The following is an 18088-nucleotide window of genomic DNA, read 5'->3' on the forward strand; positions in this document are numbered from 1 at the left end:
TGGTCTTTGGCGAGCTGGAAGGTGCAGGGTAGCGAACTTGAATCTTGACTTGGTGCTGAGGCTATGTACCCATGGATGGCTGCTGGAGTTCCTGGGAACTCTGTGACCTTGGAGTCTGGCTGTACCGACTGCACGTTCAGCTGTCACGTTTGGGGTATAAGAGTTCGATCTTTGCTCTTAGCTTTAGTGCCGAGTCTTTCAAAGGGCTGAGCTGACATTAAAGTGAGGTCTGAGCCGGTGTCTACCAGGGCTTCCAGGCTCACCTCATTTTCCAAAGTGATGGCTAGGTAGAGTTTCCGGGCCACCCCCCTTTTCGATCAGGTTCCCCAGGAGTCTTAGCGTAGGGGCTGGTGTGGTGATCGATGGGTGGTTAGGGCCGGTCTCATGTGGTTTGCTGCGGAGGCAGGTAGCCAAAACATGGGAACTTGTGCCGTCCTGCTCAGGCTGGGCAGCTGTCAGCTGTGGTGACTGGGTGATGCTGTCATTTTGTGATGTGACAGTTAGCTCTGTGCTCTGAGACTGACGAGCAGTGTTGTGGTTGCCTGGTTCAGGTCTTACGCTTAGACATAGGATGTCCGTCTCGTCCCTCTTGTCTCCTTTGGAAAGTCTTTTGTGAAGAAGCTCTTTCAGCGACTTCAGGGTCTCAGCTGTCTCAGATGTGGCGGCACTTTTTTTTCGGATGTGGGTTCAGACTTGTGCTTACCAGTGGCATGTCAAGAGGGGTTCCGCTCTGGGCTGTCTGGGCTTGATGGTCTGGTCGATGGGGCTCGGCTCTTTCTGGGCCATTGGTCGGTTTCCCATGTGGCTCCACCTTTTGGGTGGTCGGGTGGTTGTTGCAGGTCCCAGAATCTGTCAAAGCCCTCGCTCTGGTGTCTTGGACGAGCACCATCGCAGTAGTGCTGCCCTCTGTTGGCCTGGAACGGTCTTAACTCTCTGTAAACAGGGCTATGGTGTTGTGGGGCGCCTTCTAGAGGCAGCTCTGAGTAGGGCTCAGAGACAGAGTAGATTGTGGGGTTTTTCAAAGTCTTTTCGGACACAGTCTTTTGCTTTGTGTAAGCTTCTTTTAGCTGTTGAGTAGTCATGCTATGTGGTCAGGCCAGGATGTCTAGATGATGACTCACTGTGGGGTGCAGATTTCGGAGAGACAAAGTTCTGAAGTTGAAATCATCCTCCATGCCGGACTGATTGAGGTCCATGGCTGTGATTAGTCTTTGGTCTGATTCTGGATCAGAGAATTCTTTAGTGAAGGCCTGCCGCAGCGGCTGGTAGTCCGACTTGACTGTCTCTGGTTGACGGTCGAGGAAGCTGCGCGCATCACGACTGGACGTGATTCTGAGCAGGTACAATCTGTCCCACGCGGTGACGTTGGTAACAGTTTGTAAGTGAAAGTCAATGTCCTGCGGGTGCCGTGCACGTTGTTGCCTCCTGCATGGTTCGGAGTGGACATAGGGATGTTTCTGGCCAGCTTGTTAAGTCTTTTGGGAGCCATGCCGTGGTTAGTGGCCGGGGCTCTCCTGGAAATGCTCTTCCCCCCTCGCTGCTGACGGGGGTTCTTGTGGGCTGGCTGGTGATGTTTTGAACAGTGGGCTTTCACCCCCTTGTACAGCTCTGGGTTCTTGGCTGAAAGGTGCGGACTGGCTGGTCAGGGAAACTTTGTGGTGTGCGTTTCCCCTTCCCGGTCCTTCTGCAGTCTATAAGAGGGCTTCAACTCTGTGTGAACGGTGTCAAGTTCGTGTTCGAGATCTTGTCTCTGCTGAACGAGCTTGTGGATGGTAGCACGGGCCTCTTGCGACTTTCTTTCGCAGGCCGTGGCTTTCGAGTCTCTTTAAGTTCAGTCTCTGCTCTTTGCAAGGGGCTTCACTTTTGTCTGAGTTTCTCGTTGAGTTCCTCTCTGGTTCTTTTCTCTGACTGCACTCTTTGGTCTATGTGCAGATAAAGATCTGATAGGGCAGTTTGAAGTCTTTCCACTTCCTTCTGTAGCTCGGGGTCGTTGTCATCCTCGGCTTGCATCCTTAGCGTTGCAACTTCGTGCTCCAGGGCGATGCGGCTCCTTTCGTGGAGACGTGGTTGTGCGATGAGCTGGCAAGTGAGGTTGACGTGTCTGACCGGTCTTTGTCGTGGGAGCTTTGGCTTGGTTTGTGCGCCATCAGCCTGTCCACGTCTGCGATGCTCTTGGCTCGGGGGCTCTGAGTCACTGGCGACCTTGGTCAGGAATGGAGGTGTCATGAATCTCAGCCATGTCTCCAGGTTGTCCCAGCGGGTTGTGGGACTGTAGGACCGGAACATACTGGCTTCACTGTGGGCGAGAGGAACACAACACACCCACAGAGAGACCAATCCAAGTTCGTTCTACGTTTAACAAGCTATAATACGGGCTATGCCGCGTATGAAAATTTGGTTAACTGATGCCGACAGTTAAATCATTTGTTGGGACAATTTGGGTAGGTCAGCATGGGCCTGAATAAAGATTTTTAACGGGGCGGTAGCTTAGGGGTCACCTGTTGATGCTAACGGCTTGGTTGTCAAACTATTATTCAGCGTTCCTTGTTGTCTCAGATAGGTTCTGTCTCTAGGTGAACTGAAAGGAACAGAGCACAACAGAAAACAGCAATGGCAAGATAGCAAAGTTTGAAGTAACATGGAACCATCCAAGGTGGAAAGGTCGTTAATAGTACACAGGAAGTGTTACAGGGGAAGAGGAGGCCTAAGCCTGCGATTTGTGGCTCGGAGAGTAGAAGGGAGCCAACACTTCAATGACCGGGGGAATCTCTAGATTCTGTGGCCAATACTAAGTGATGGATTTAATACCTTTTCTAGTTTCCCTGGGGTGAACTGAGGTCATTCGGGTTGGAGTCAGCATTGTGGTTGGTCTTTCTGTCGTCCCCAAACACTTGACAGCAGTGTCCCAGGCCCTTCCGCATATCTGTACCGATGTGTGCCCTCACGCAACCCAACCTTGAACACAACCGGCAGTGCCAAATTGGTGATGTCGTGTTGCGGGCTGCACCAACGGAGAAATACAGGAAAGTCCGAGACTCGTGCTCAGTCAGTGCTGGTGACGCAGGTCAGACGAACCAGCTTGCTGGACCCCAAGCAGAGATGACTGTCAAATCACCACAGCCCGAGAGAAATTTCTACCTACAAACACAAAACAGGATGAAGGACAAGTGAACCTCAACGTGAATTAAAGCTCTCTCTATCTAAATCAAATTGAGTGTCTATTTTTTGTAGAAAAATCATCAAAGGCAACGGCTTTACTAAAATTATGGTACAAACAAAAAGGGAATAATGACAATGTTAATTATCAGAACAACCTAGCCTCCATTCAGAGAAGAGATTAAGTGCAGCAGGAAGAGCACAGGAGGAAGCAAGCTGTAGTGGCTCGTTTGGGCCACAAAGGGTTTGGGCCACTTCCTCTTAGTGGTCTTGGGCCACTTCCTCTTAGTGGTCAACCTGGCTGACAGAGAACTTGATTTAAATTGCATTCAAACTGGTTTAAATACAATTCAAATCAAGTGTATGCATAGATGTTAAGTAACTTCTAGAATAGTAAGGATACAGTTGTCATAACATATCAAATACAGTACGTAACGTATCAAATCAAAATTATTAAAAATAATTTGAAAAAGGAAATATAGAAATAAAGCCATAAAACCATTCCCAACAGGAAAGGAGACTTAATTCAAATTGATCTTGAAATTTGTTTGTTTCAAACCAAATTTGAATAAGTGTAGGAAATTAAAGGTTGGCATTATATTTGATGATGATCACGACTACAGTGAGGTATCAATGATAATAACCAAAATAAAACCAACTGGGAGAAAGCCACTTCAGAAAAGAATGATGTTAGGAACTAAGTGATGAGCTGACGTAGAGGGGGGAGGCCACAAGGGGCGCATTCCTCCTAAGTGGTCATCAGAAACTGCTACTGCTTACTTTTAAATTTTAAATTCAACTGTGGTTTGAACCAAATTCAAAATAAGTGTACACAGTCGGGAGTGAAATCATGTTAGTAAAACTGGAACTTGCACATGTATTGAAAGTTAGAAACACAATTTCAGAAATTCACTGGAAAAATCTGAAATTGTGATGAGAGAGATTGTTTAGGAAAAGACGACCTCGTTACTAGTGTCCACGAGATGGCGCTATTTCGCTCATGGAGGGTAAAGTCAGGGGGCGGTGCGTAATTCGAGAACTGTCAAGCACTTAGGCCTAAGTGCTGCCCTCTAGTGTTTGTCAGCGGAATAACAACCAGCCTGCTTCCATGTGTGATTCAAATTTGAGCGTGCAGACGCTTTGTTTTCTGTAAGATCACACTTATCCAAAATAAAATCTCAGCGGGTTTTTTTTTTCGGCTATATTTCACAAAACGGCGTGGCAGGATTTTTTTTCTCTACACACACACATAGGGACAACAGGAATTATGCATCGGTTTTTCGATTCCCACATACAACAATTAGCGCTATGATTCACACGTGTTCGCTTATGAATTTTAAACCTCGGCGGGTTTTTTCTATTCGACACACGTGTGCACGGAAGGATTTCTTCGCTTCCACACACTAATATGGACAACAGGAATTATACGTCTGTCGTTCGGATCCAAATAACATTTATCAAATAGCACTTATGATTAAAAATGTTTTTAGGTTTTGGATTTTTTTGGTGCTATATTTTAACAAACACGTCTGTCGGGATTGCTTCGCTGCGTCGTGCAAAATAAAACAGGAAATATTCGTCTGTTTTTTCGACTCCCATGACATATTATCAAATAGCACTTATGATTAAATATGCTATAGGTTTTTTACAATTGAGTAGCTACGTCAATGTTTAACCAGGATTTTATCGTTAATCTAACGATTATAATATCAGGCCTTTCTTAAGAATAGTGAAAGAGCATCGTTTCACTAAATCTAGTCTTCACCCTGACAGAAGAATCTCGTTCGGACAGGGGAGTTTAACATTAAAATGTCACAATTCAAAAGAGGTTTCTTCGTCTTTTGTTGGACAAATTTAATACTATGAAACTGTAGTTTTACTTTTAGTTATTAACAATGGCAAAAGGAATGTTAGACATTATTTTGCAGCTGTTAATGTGCTGAAATGGACTCGGCTTTGTGCCTTTAATCAGTCAGCCAGTGAGTTCGCGTTGCGTTCGCTCACTCGAGGCGCGCGTACAATATTAAATCACAATATAGACATCGATTGAAACTGAATTGCTCAAAAACAAGTTTAAAATGTGCCTGCATTCTCCACCAATTATGTAAAGACTCTGGGGCGGATCTAATCTGTGGGGAATTTGCATATCATAATTAATAATTGGTAATTAATAATTATTCATACATGTTTGGATTAGATCAGTCTTACATGTTAATAAAACTCCCGATAAGGGATGATATGTCATTTTACCTGCATGCATGTCTGTGTATCCTTGCACTTAACCACAAGTTGATTGCAATTAACTACACGGACCACGTCTTACAAAACAGGCTAAATTAATTAGCTCAATTGTCAGACTAATATTTGTGGGACTCCACAATATCATCTTACTTTATAGGATTTCAGGTAAAGCAATTCTGTGGCCACAAGAATTGGGTTTCCTGCCCTATAAACACATACTCTTTAAAGTATCATTAATTTGTAAGCTTGTTGCTATAAGATCTTTTGGCACTTAAGGGACTTGAAAATGAGCAAAAAGGCAGTACATCAATAAGATGAATATAATGAATTTAGTAAGGCAGAACTACTTATGTATTTACTACGGTTACATGGGATATATGTATTTACAAACATAATAAACAACAATACACGATAAGGCATCGATGAACGAGAAATGCATAGAGTGTGGACAATGGAAACACATGTGAGAGGGGAAGAGGAAGAGAGAGAGAGAGAGAGAGCATTGGCAACATTCCCCCTGACAGTCCCCTGTCTGTAACAACACGAAAACATCATCTTAATGCTTCTTAGAAGCTCTATAAAGAGATATACTTAAGTTTCTGGGTCTCTCTGTGTCGCGGCATTCCTGCGCGTGCGTGAGCGGAGTCCTTTAGGAAGCGTCACTGGGTGCTGCTTGGCGCGCGTGTTGAACGGAGTTTCCAAGTCTTTGGGGTAACATTACCAAAGGAAAATAGTTCGGCTAAGTTCGTTTCACTTTGTGGAAGTGAACAGAGTCGACTACGGAAAACAAAACTTTGACTAACAAAGAAAAGAAATAAAGATCTCTACGGGGAAATCACGCGGAGTTAACGTCACATCTTCGCATGGCTGGTGAAGAAGCGTGTGTGCGTCTCTCGCCACGTGGTCACGTGCGCGTGTTTCTCCTTCAAAACGAGCGCGCGCTCGTTTAAAGGTCCCTTGTAGATGGATTTGCTGAAGAGATATGTCACGCGGTGTTCTTTTCACTCGTCGATTGGAATTAAACACGGAGACTTATCTAAGACTGAAAAACACAAACTAAACTAGAAACAAATAAAAGAAAGGCGAAGAGCTCGCCCGGAGGCGAGACCTTACATTATGACACAAAGACAGGCGAAGTAACAGAGCGAGCGGAGGGGGGAAGCGTCATTTATCACCTTGGAGAAATCCGGCCTCTTCCTGTTGACTTGGCCAATTAGAGGTTTGGAATTTCACAGGCGGGACTTTGGTTTTTATTGCTCTTTGTCTAAGAGAGAGACATTTGAAACCCTAATTTCGTCGGTGTTTAAGAGCAGAATCTTCACAATTCTTATAATACTAATGTGTCACAAGTTTAGCAAAATGTAATGTCAATTAACAAATGGGGAATGAAGATTGGAGTTTATCGAGACCAAACTTGCCACAAATGGATTTGGTTAAACATTAGTTGGCAAAGTTTAAAACATTATCGCATTAGAGTTGTCGAGAAACATAGACCAAACCACAAAAAGGCAACTCATGAAATAGGGAACTTAGATACATTGTTCATACAATTCTCAAGTGGATATATAATAGCATATATATATATATATGAATACAGGATTCATTTCTCCTCCTTGGTTAGAATTCAGAGAGAGCCACAGTTCTGTGAACATTCTTTTGGGTCGTAAACGCTGTTATCTAAGAACACCAGTGATGTTAGTTTTGGTCTCTTTTCACTCCAAAGATGGAAAACATAGTAAACTATATTTTACTGGATATTACTGTACGTATTCTGATTGATCACACCGAAAGCATTCTGGAGGTGTCCAGAACTATGTGTACAAGTAATGGGAATAGACAGTTATATTTAAAATGCATAATGAAGGTATTTATAATTCACCTTAAGCTACGATAAAATCATAGTCATTCCAATGTGACATGGGCAAATGGACACACAAAAAAAACACATCGAATATATCTGGTTAAATGTCTTTTAAAGAAAAGAAGTTCCTTTTCGCTTTGGAATCCACTTCCTTTGGGACATTCCGATCAGTCATAAAATGTCTTGTAAGCGGACACCACGCTCTGTCCTGAGTGTGGTCTTCACTGGTGGGGGAATGTGTGTGTGTGTGTGTGTGTGTGTGTGTGTGTGTGTGTGTGTGTGTGTGTGTGTGTGTGTGTGTGTGTGTGTGTGTGTGTGTGTGTTTGGGTTAATTTACATTCAGAGATTTTTGGTCTTTAGCAGAATGTATTTAGTTATTCAGATTCACCCACTTAGCCCAGTCCTTACACACAGAAGAATGGGAAGAACAAAGTTCTTTTTCATGAGCTGTGAGTGGAAATGCTCGTTGCCTGTACATAGGCCGGTGGCGGTCCAGTAGTTTTTTTTTTTCTGAATTTTTCTTATTCGATTTTTCTGGCCAGTGATCCAACACTTTCTTAATTTCTTTCCACACACTATATGACTCCACTGTCAAGTCATATATCTTTAGCAGAATCTTTAGCAGAATGTATTTAGTTATTCAGATTCACCCACTTAGCCCAGTCCTTACACACAGAAGAATGCGAAGAACAAAGTTCTTTTTCATGAGCTGTGAGTGGAAATGCTCGTTGCCTGTACATAGGCCGGTGGCGGTCCAGTAATTTTTTTTTTCTGAATTTTTCTTATTCGATTTTTCTGGCCAGTGATCCAACACTTTCTTAATTTCTTTCCACACACTATATGACCCCACTGTCAAGCTCCTGAAATTTGCAGACGACACCACTGTCATCGGTCTCATCCGAAACGGTGACGAGTCTGCTTACAGACTGGAGGTTGAACAGCTGGCTGCCTGGTGCAGTTATAACAACCTTGAGCTGAACACGCTCAAAACAGTGGAGATGATCGTGGACTTCAGGAGGAACAGCTCAGCACTCCTCCCACTCACCATCATGAACAGCACTGTGGAAGCAGTGGAGTCATTCAGGTTCCTGGGCACTATCATCTCTCAGGACCTGAAGTGGGACAATCAGATTGACTCCACTGTGAAAAAGGCCCAGCAGAGACTGTACTTCCTTCGCCAGCTGAGGAAGTTCAACCTGCCACAGGATCTGCTGATTCAGTTCTACTCAGCCGTCATTGAGTCTGTCTTGTGCGCTTCCATCACTGTCTGGTTTGGTTCAGCTACCAAATCAGACATCAGGAGACTACAACGGACAGTCCGGACTGCGGAGAGGATTATTGGTGCCCCCCTGCCAAACCTCCAGGACCTGTACTCTTCCAGAGTGAGGAAGAGAGCAGGTAAAATCATCACAGACTCCACTCACCCTGGACACCACCTGTTTGAACTGTTACCGTCATGACGGAGACTCAGATCACTGGCCACAAGAACATCTCGGCACAGGAACAGTTTCTTCCCACAGGCCATTTCCCTCCTGAACAGTTAACACTCCTCCCAAGGCATATGCCTGTAAGTGCAATACTCCCACTGTTTAGTGCAATATCCCACAACTCAGGTGATACTTATATGTAGATTTATTTATTTATAATATTCAAAACACTGTAAATAGGTTCATAATCTGTAAATCTGAAAATGTCTATTCTGACTAAACCCAACTGTGATAGTTTTATTCTCATATATTTATATTTTTATTTTTTATTCTTATAATTTGTAGTATTATGTTTCATGTTGTATTTGTATATGTCCACTGGAAGCCTCAGTACCAAAACAAATTCCTTGTGTGTGCAAGCACACTTGGCAATAAAGCTCTTTCTGATTCTGATTCTGATTCTGATGACTCCTTCATACATCTAAAGTCCCACTCTAGATCTCCCCATCACCCTTATTACCATGGATTTCATGCTTTTTATATCATCCTCTTTGAATGATCCCCCTGTAGTCTTTTTGAATTTTGCCTTCTGACCATCCTGCCAAATTTGATGTAAAAGGTTCTGTCCAGAAACATTTATTGTTTCTGTAGTCAACAAGCATCTCGGCTGTCAGTGGTCTAGAAATGTCTTGCCCCATATTAAAACCAAGCAGTTTCCATATTCACACAGAAAGACAAAATGCAAAGTTGTTCCACTCTGTCTTAAGTTGCCATTACTACAGATTACATGAATTATTAAAACTGCAGTTTATTCAATGGTCGACCGTCCTTCCTTACCGGTACATTTCTTATCTCAAAACGGCAGGTTATAGAAACCTGTGTGACAAAAACAAACACCTAATACAGTGCTAATATTTTAAGTAAATATTGCAAATTCAAAAATATTCTCCATCTCGATTATTACGTCAAGTGAGACTTCTTGAGTCTAGGCAATACAACAGTTTTTGTCCTCACACCGTCTTGGTCCAATTTGCATGATCCCTCAGTTCTGGATCGATTACGGACGAGCACCACAAATTATTAGATAAAATTGGATATCAGAACGAAGACGATGATCAATGCAGAGCAGAGTGAAACACCAAATCTGGGGACCAATAATGACAGACCAAGTGCAGACTCGAAGTCAGCTTTATTGTGCTCATGCCATAGTTTATATAGCAAGTCTCGGGTGTTGGCTAAAAACAACAAATACAATAATAAGTCCATATAGAAAAGAAAGGAGACTGTGAGCTTCACTGAAAGAGTCCATAGAGAGACAAAAAAATTCCAATTTATAATTATACAATTCCTTATGGATAATAACTAGCACATGTCTTATGAGCGTACAATTAAACAGGGTGTACAAGAAATTATTAGATAGACAGAAAAGGAGATGCAAACATATCCTAACACATGTGTAAGGGATTACTTCAGTGCGATTTCTCATGTCTTTCCATGCCGAGAGCAGGTGAAAGGCCTTTTTCGAGTATGAATTAACATGTGACTTTTAAGGGTTGCTTTACGTGTGAAAGAGTTTCCACACTGAGGACATGTGAAAGGCTTTTCTAAATTGTGAATTAACACATGATCATTTAGGTGTCCTTTCTGTGTAAAACTCTTTCCACACTGAGAGCAGGTGAAAGGCTTTATTCCAGCATGAATTTTCATGTGAGTTTTAAGGTATCCCTTACGTCTGAAAATGTTTCCACACTGAGAGCAGGTGAAAGGCTTTTCTTTAGTGTGAATCAAGAAATGATTATTAAGTGTTCCTTTATGTCTAAAACTTTTTCCACACAGAGAGCAGGTGAAAGGCTTTTTTCCATCATGAATTAACATGTGAGTCTTAAGGTATCCTTTACGTGTGAAAGAGTTTCCACACTGAGGACAAGTGAAAGGCTTTTCTGAAGTGTGAATTAACACATGATCATTAAGGTGTGTTTTCTGTGTAAAACTCTTTCCACACTGAGAGCAGGTGAAAGGCTTTATTCCAGCATGAATTAACATGTGCTTCGTAAGGTTTTCTTTACGTGTGAAAGTGTTTCCACACTGAGAACAAGTGAAAGGCTTTTCTGAAGTGTGAATTAACAGATGATCATTAAGTTGTCCTTTCTGTGTAAAACCTTTTCCACACTGAGAACAGTTGAAAGGCTTTTTGACTTCTGTTATTTGAATGCTTTGTGAGCAACTGTTTTCGGTTTTGAAGCAACTCAATGGCTTTTCTCCAGCGGTGACATCATGAGTTTTCTGATGCTGATGTTTCTCCTCCACTTCATTTAGATCTGGTCTTTCCTCTTTCACTTTCACCAGGCCTAAAAAGAAAACATTAAAATTATGAAAATAAATTGTTACAATTGAATAAAAGGAAATTAGTAGGGTTACAAGAAAAAATCGATTCATATATCGTAAGAAATTAGGATGCCAGGTGCTTCATTTCAGCCTCATTAGAAATTAGCATTTGAATGAAAAATGACCCAGCACTGAGGGAAACCAATACAGCTTCGCTTTATTAATACTTTGTATCAGAATATATTGGAATAATATGAGGGGAATATTACAGATCTAACCAATAAGAATATGCATTACATCATATACATTGTATAACAAGTCCATATGTGGTCAATTTCCGGCTATTCTACCACACACACATTTGGAGCCAGAAAAGGCCCTTTTTCAATGTTTATCATAGGACATGTAAGACCCTTCCTCCATTTGAACACATAGGTCCACATAAACAACAGATGTTGCCAGTACGTTCATACAGAACAAAGAAATCCTATAATGCAGGCTTATAGACTATGCTTGAGACTTAGACAGTTAAACTAGAACTTCTAACATAAATGAATCCCGATTCTATCTTCTACCGATTTGCATCGATTCACAAATTTCAAAAATTGATTTTCTAAACTGTTACACTTGTTTAACTTCACAGTACTACTTAGAGATACTTAAGGTTATTGATGTTAATCACAATAAGCCGTGAACAAGGACTCAAATGCGGTGCTCGCGCTGACGGACACAGAGCCGAGGGTATGCGCACAGATGCCGCCTCTCGATCTCAATATCAGTTCAGTTTCACAGCTAGACACACAATTATGCACATCGTGTGGACTGTGGAGTATTCGGTGTAAACAGAGTCTGTTGTGTCCTACGCGAACGAAAACAAAAGGGAGAAAATCGGACGTGTCCGCGCATTCATTCTTAAAGGGACAGCAGCCTCATAAACTGTTGCCATCAGTTTCATTAATGTTAATAAAAAATAAATTAAAAAAAACCCTACTCACTGCTTTTGACTGAATCACTTTTTTATCTTTAATATTAATCAATATTTAATTCATATAGTGAAGACTATACAGCATTTTATTTTGACCAGGGTTTTTCCTGCATAGAGAATTACGAGGCCATCGCCTACAGTCACATGCTCCGATACCCCTATTCCACGGACATGGTTCTGTTGCTGTTTCCCGGCCTGTGTCCATTCTCTAAGCGTTCGATAGTTATGCCCAGATTGTGGTTATATCCATGGTTCAGACAGGCCAAATGATAAAAAAACAAAAACAAATTAATGGCGGGTAGGGTTGGGTACCGAAACCACGCACCGATATGTAACCGGTACCCAAGTAACCAGTATGTAACTGGACCGAATCAAAATGCAAATTTCGGTGCCTCATTTCGGTGCCACTTACATGCCTCAGCTGTCTGTTGAAATATTTGGCCTCTGGTTCTCCAAAACGTATGTAATAAGCATCATCACCTTATGTAATCGCTAGTTAACCCTTTGACGTTGTTTTCAACAGCATGAGGTTTATTTTAGGTTTCAGACATTTAAATACACAAAGTATTAGCAAAACAACATTTATAGTTTGTAAAATACACACTGATGTCTATGAAAGCAGCAATAAATCCTTTCAATTATAAATTGATGACATGTTTAGATAGGGTAAATGTAGCTATTAAGCTCAAGTACCCATTAAGCACACCACCATATTTCAGCTCAGATTATAAAAAGAAAAAATAATGTTTTATCCTACTTGATGTCTTAACCAATCGATGTGTTTGTTACTACATACCTCCTGTAATTTCAAGCAAATCAGACCATTACACACTGAGATATGGGTATCTATGTGTTCACACTGTCTGGTGGCCATTTTGAAAGCTGTCTGAAAACTTTCACCAAAAGAGGAATGTGCTTAAATGTGCTTTTTTACTAAACTGGAGTTGAACAATGATGGAGAAACTCAAGAAGTGACATGTAGAATGCAACAGGTCTTTTCTGAATGGTTAGTTGATGAATTTATGTTGCCGATGTGGAGAACTATATTCAAGTCTTTGATTAGCATATTCTATCACGATAATCTATACATCGCTCATGTGGGAACTGTTGTAAAATGCCTACAGAGTGACATTCTATTGCATTTGTGTTACGTACTGTATTGCATGTGAAAAGACGAATGCGACAACTTGAGCAGACTCAAAAATGTGCTCTACTACACCAACTCTTCCTCTTTTCACTTGTGTGTTCCTGGAGGCGGGGTTTATGTAAATGTGAGGGTTAGTGACGTCACTAATCCGGGAGGTATGTCGTGTAGTCCCTACCAGCCATTTGTTATAGTTCTTAAAAAATGACTTCTTTAAAAGCAAATATCTTCCTTTGCTTTGCATTTTGAGCATTGCAACTTTGCAGTTGTTGTTTATGCTCAAACAGTGACACACTAACTAAAGTTAGAAAAGTGGAATCATAATCAACCACCCCTTTAAATTATTGTATTTGGCTTAGGTGGATTTGGTTTTATTGTGAATTTATGTGTTTGTTAAGTTTTGTATTTAGACTACTTATATATTTACTCTACAGTTTTAATATATTAAATTAAGATTTTTTTATTTAATTTTTTTTAATAAAAAAGACGTTATTTAATGTAATTTACCACCATAGGTATCAAAAAAAACAAAAAAAACCGATACCCAACCCTAGTGGCGGGTGGGTTGCGGGTCGATGAGTTCACCCCAAAATGTAAATTTCCTAATAATTTACTCACCCCAATGCCATCCAAGATATCCATGCCTTTTTTTCCTCAGTGGAAGAGAAATTAAGTTTGAGGAAAACATCTTTGGATTTTTCTCAGAATAATGGACTTAAATAGCAACCAACAATTTGAAGTCCAAATCAATGCAGTTTCAAAGGTCTTTGAAGTGCTTCAACGGGCTGTGCACAATCGCAGCTGAGGTATGTATATGCATATATATATAAATATATATATACACACACACACACTTTTTAACTACAATTGTTCGGATTGAGCTGATCTGCAACGCGCCAGGAACTACGTCATCACGTTGAAAGGTCAGGCTCGATGGCGTCGGCGGAAGTACCGCCCCATTGTTTACAAAGCAACCAATACAATTTGAACTATCCTCCTTCGCACGGTCGCTTTGTAAACAGTGGGGCGGTACTTCCGCCGGCGCCGGCGACATCGAGCCTGACCTTTCAACGTGATGACGTAGTTCCCGGCGCGTTGCAGATCAGCTCAATCCGAACATGAGGGTGAGTAATTACTGACAGAATTTTCATTTTTGGGTGAACTAGGCTATCCCTTTAACAGCTTTAACTAAAAATATGGTACTTTCCTGTTATCCGGACCCCACCATATACCATTTCGGAACTATAGTCATCCCTGATTGGTCTTAACCCCAGTGACGGGTAGGTTTAGGGGCGGGGTTAGGGGTGGCCATCGTGGGGTCCGGATAACTGGAAAGTACCAAAAATATGCACAAGCTTAACAGAAATTATTCTGATAAGAATGTTTTCCAACAATGATGTAACAGGCGTGTTCAGGCCCTTCAGAGGTGTTCAGGTTGACTCGTCGATTCGTCGCTCTGTTGAGAATGCCTGGTGTGTAACATACTCTTGAGTTGGATTAAGTTACTCCCGGACGCGTTTTTGGAACCAGCATACCTCGAGTAAGCAAGGTTTGGATTAATCAACCGAGAGTCCAGGATATGTTTGACAGGAAGATGACCTTGCTTTCTGGAATAAATGTTCACACAGGTCCGCAAGAACGATTAAAAACGCTGTATTATTCAAACCAGGCCAGTAGCTGACGATGTCACTTTGTAAAGAAACACTACACACTTATAGACTGAACACATAATAGGCATGTGCATTATATCACTATTTTTACAAATTTGCATTTTTATAGTTTATATGAGGATGTTTTTTACAAAGCTTGGTTGAATTTCACTAATTAAAAAAAATGCATTTCATTAACCATGCTTGCATTGTATTTTTAGGGCTTGCATTTTTATGTGCTGAAATTCAATATGAATGTATGTTTAAGCTGTGAATATTTCAATTCAAAACATTTCACAACATTAGGCTATTAAAAATGAAATAATCCATATTCACCTGTCAGATTTCACTTCCATAATATCAGGTCTGTTTAAAAATACAACCTATTAAATTCACAAGGAAATGTTTAGTCAATTTTATTTCACTTTACAAATTTCCTTCCACAAATTCAGTGGTTCAAATTCGACAAAATTTGACATTGCATATCTGGGAACTGCAGGAATAGTAGATTACCGATCCATAACATCCATCTGCTGTTAGTCTGCTCACCAGCAGATGGTGCAAGAGGCTGTTGATGAAGACCAAAGCAACAGGTAGATGAGTCCTTCAATCATAAAAACGGATTTAAAGAAATGGAGCAAGCTTGTATTTGTGATGATTATCAGGGCCCTCACATATCTTTAAATATAAAGACAAAGGTTGTGTTTACATTTTAGTCTTCACGTTAACTTGTGAAGGCTTGTAAAGTGTTTTACACTTTAAGAAGTGTTTACTTCGTTTCCCTCGATGCTGACTTACAGATCAAACATTAAATCTGAGGTAGACATATTTCTCTCGGTTGTTTTTACTTTATAGCCTATATTTGTAAACTTTATATTGAGGTGCTGTGCTGCAGTACTAGGGTTTCCCTCATATGTCATACTCCAGGATTCCCCTGCCATCGAGATATATAAAACGCGCTCAATGTGATAAAAGACCAAACTCACACCTAATAGCGGATGTAGGCTATACTACTACATAGGACTGTATATTGGAGAGCGCGCGTCCAGTTTTGTGCGAGAACGCTCGCGACATTTGTCATTAAAATAACGCCATAGAAAACTGCAGGAAGACTTCTGTAAACCTTTGCCCGCCCAAATGGATTACGCTAACATAAAAGACGCATTTGACGCGTGGATAAAGCCATTTTAATGGCAATTTAGGACTTTTTTTTACATTAAGGAATTTAAGACTTAATGTAACTTAGACCTACCACAACAGTCATTAAAGAATGAAGAATAGACACCAACCTCCTAGTTCCTCGTTTTTTATTCTCCAGGGTTCTGGTTCACTCATGTCCTCCTCACTCTCCTCTTTAACAAACACCATCTTCATTCTCCTCCAGATATTCCTGCTTGCTTCAAAACTTAGTCAAGTCTGATGGAAATTCCAGGCATTTATTGACCTGATTCAAACATGTTTTTCTTTCTATACACTAAAAGTACATTTCTAACAGTTTGTATTCAGCCAGCACCTCGACATAACAGCAGTAGAGACCATGCTGAAAACTAAACTTCTTCCTCTGAGGTTTAGTGCTTGGTAAACAAACGCATGTGTCTTTCCGCCACCGACTGGACTGGAGTGTGAAGCGTCGAGAGGAGGTCCCAATATTTTCAGGACGGCAGTTCAAGGACCCTAGTTTTTTTATTTCTCTATACATTTCTCTAAACTTTATTTCACCCCGAAATACTTCTTTCTTGTAATTAAACTTGGTTACTAAGAGCTGAAGGTTGAATAATTGTGACTAATTAACATAATATAATACCTCAAGTAAAATAAACGAAAAATAATTAAGGAATCTTGGTATTGCCCTTTCAGTCACTATATCAACCACATAAAGTAGCCTACAGAGAGAAGACACAAGGATGACTCTGGGGGCAGGTTTTGTATATTTTATCAAATAATATTAATAACATTTGAACACACAAAACAAATAATATTAAAAAACATTTGAACAGACAAAAACAAATTTGTTCATGACATGAACCACATAGAAAGACCTTCAATGACGACATCTTCACTGACTCCTAAGAAAGAGAAGTGAAAGAAATAAGAAACATTTAGTTGAACGTGAGCTAACACGTTGTCTTTTAACAGTTATTTTTTTATGATGGCCTCTCTATTACGTATGACCATTAAAAATGTGAAATGTCTCATTCAACACTATACAAACAATGTCAAAATGAAGAGACGTGCTCATATCATGTATTGTGCTTTACTAGCTTACTAACTTACTGAAAATGGAAAAACAATGAGTAATTAACAAGGTTTCGAAGGTGCTACAGTTTATTGTGCTGGCTAGAATTAATTATATAGTCCTTAAGTCAACACAAGCTTGCTTGTCGTACGTGCTTAAGTTTTGTTTAATGAATATCCTAACAATTTGTTTTACAGTATTAGAAACAAATATTTGATGGCTATGTAGTGCATTCATTAGCAACTCTCGATCGCTGTGGCTACGTTAACTTTCAAATTAAATGCATCACAATTGTTTTTTAGTGTTAAACAAATTAAAATTCACATTTTATACTCACACTCTGATTATTGTGCATCTTCAAGAAAAACAGAGTATTGTTAAACATGTAATCATTGATCTTCTAATTCAGTAAGTGGCGCTGTCACTGAAATCCTAGGGTCCTAAAAATGCGGTCCTAAAACTGGGTCATGAGAATGCAGCCTCAGTATTGCAGGCAGATACTACTCCAAGGAAGGGGAAAAATACATGGGAAAAATGACTTGGCACCTGGACAATGGACATTGTACACTGCATTTTTCCTTTAAAAAAGATTTGCACAAAGAAATGAAAATGACTTTTCATTTGTTAAAATTATATAGCCTACACTCACATGAGGTTCGAATTATATCAATAGTCTATAGGCTTGAGTGAGCAGAAGAAAAAAAATTAGAGATTACAAATTTATTCCAGGTAAATATTTCAGTGAAAATCACAGAACTTCCCCTAATGGCTAAATATGTTTACCTTTTAATAATCATACTGCATATTGTAGAATGACTGACATTACATTTAAAAAGGGGTGATATAGTTTTGACAACAGAGCTAGTCAACCTTCTAAGATTCAGCAACCATCAGCAAAATAAGATAAATAAATAGTTGTAGAAGAGAAACTGCATTAAACGGGACCTATGCCCCTTTTTACAATATGTAATATAAGTCTCAGGTGTCCCCAGAATGTGTCTGTGAAGTTTCAGCCCAAAATAACTCACAGATAATTTATTCAGAAAGCCCCATTTCTGAGTAGA

At 40.4% G+C, this 18088-nt stretch overlaps 3 protein-coding genes across 7 annotated transcripts in view; 1 reads left to right on the forward strand and 2 right to left on the reverse strand.

The window, feature by feature from the left end:
• LOC143710977 (uncharacterized) overlaps positions 1–16363 on the reverse strand; it is a 223226-nt gene extending 206863 nt beyond the window's left edge. The window contains exon 1 of the mRNA XM_077202259.1: positions 16233–16363. The gene's annotated coding sequence lies outside the window, so the exon portion shown is untranslated. The remainder of the gene's footprint in view (positions 1–16232) is intronic.
• Positions 1–18088, forward strand: part of LOC143710998 (MIF4G domain-containing protein B) — a 1123636-nt gene that overhangs the window by 978974 nt on the left and 126574 nt on the right. The window lies entirely within an intron of this gene.
• Positions 9856–18088, reverse strand: part of LOC143710983 (uncharacterized) — a 39704-nt gene continuing 31471 nt past the window's right edge. For 2 of the 3 annotated variants that reach the window (XM_077202273.1, XM_077202272.1), the window contains exons 2-3: positions 16078–16204; positions 10157–11033 (exon numbers count right to left, since the gene is read on the reverse strand). In XM_077202273.1, the coding sequence (XP_077058388.1) occupies positions 10168–11033; positions 16078–16162 (951 nt within the window). In that variant the 5' untranslated portion in view covers positions 16163–16204 and the 3' untranslated portion in view covers positions 10157–10167. Of the gene's footprint in view, positions 11034–16077; positions 16234–18088 lie in introns of those variants that run through there. The other variant, XM_077202274.1, reaches the window with a different exon arrangement.

Source organism: Siphateles boraxobius, unplaced genomic scaffold, assembly GCF_051911475.1.
Source record: "Siphateles boraxobius isolate OS27281-9 unplaced genomic scaffold, OSU_SipBor_1 49, whole genome shotgun sequence".
In the NCBI taxonomy this organism is placed as follows: domain Eukaryota; kingdom Metazoa; phylum Chordata; class Actinopteri; order Cypriniformes; family Leuciscidae; genus Siphateles; species Siphateles boraxobius.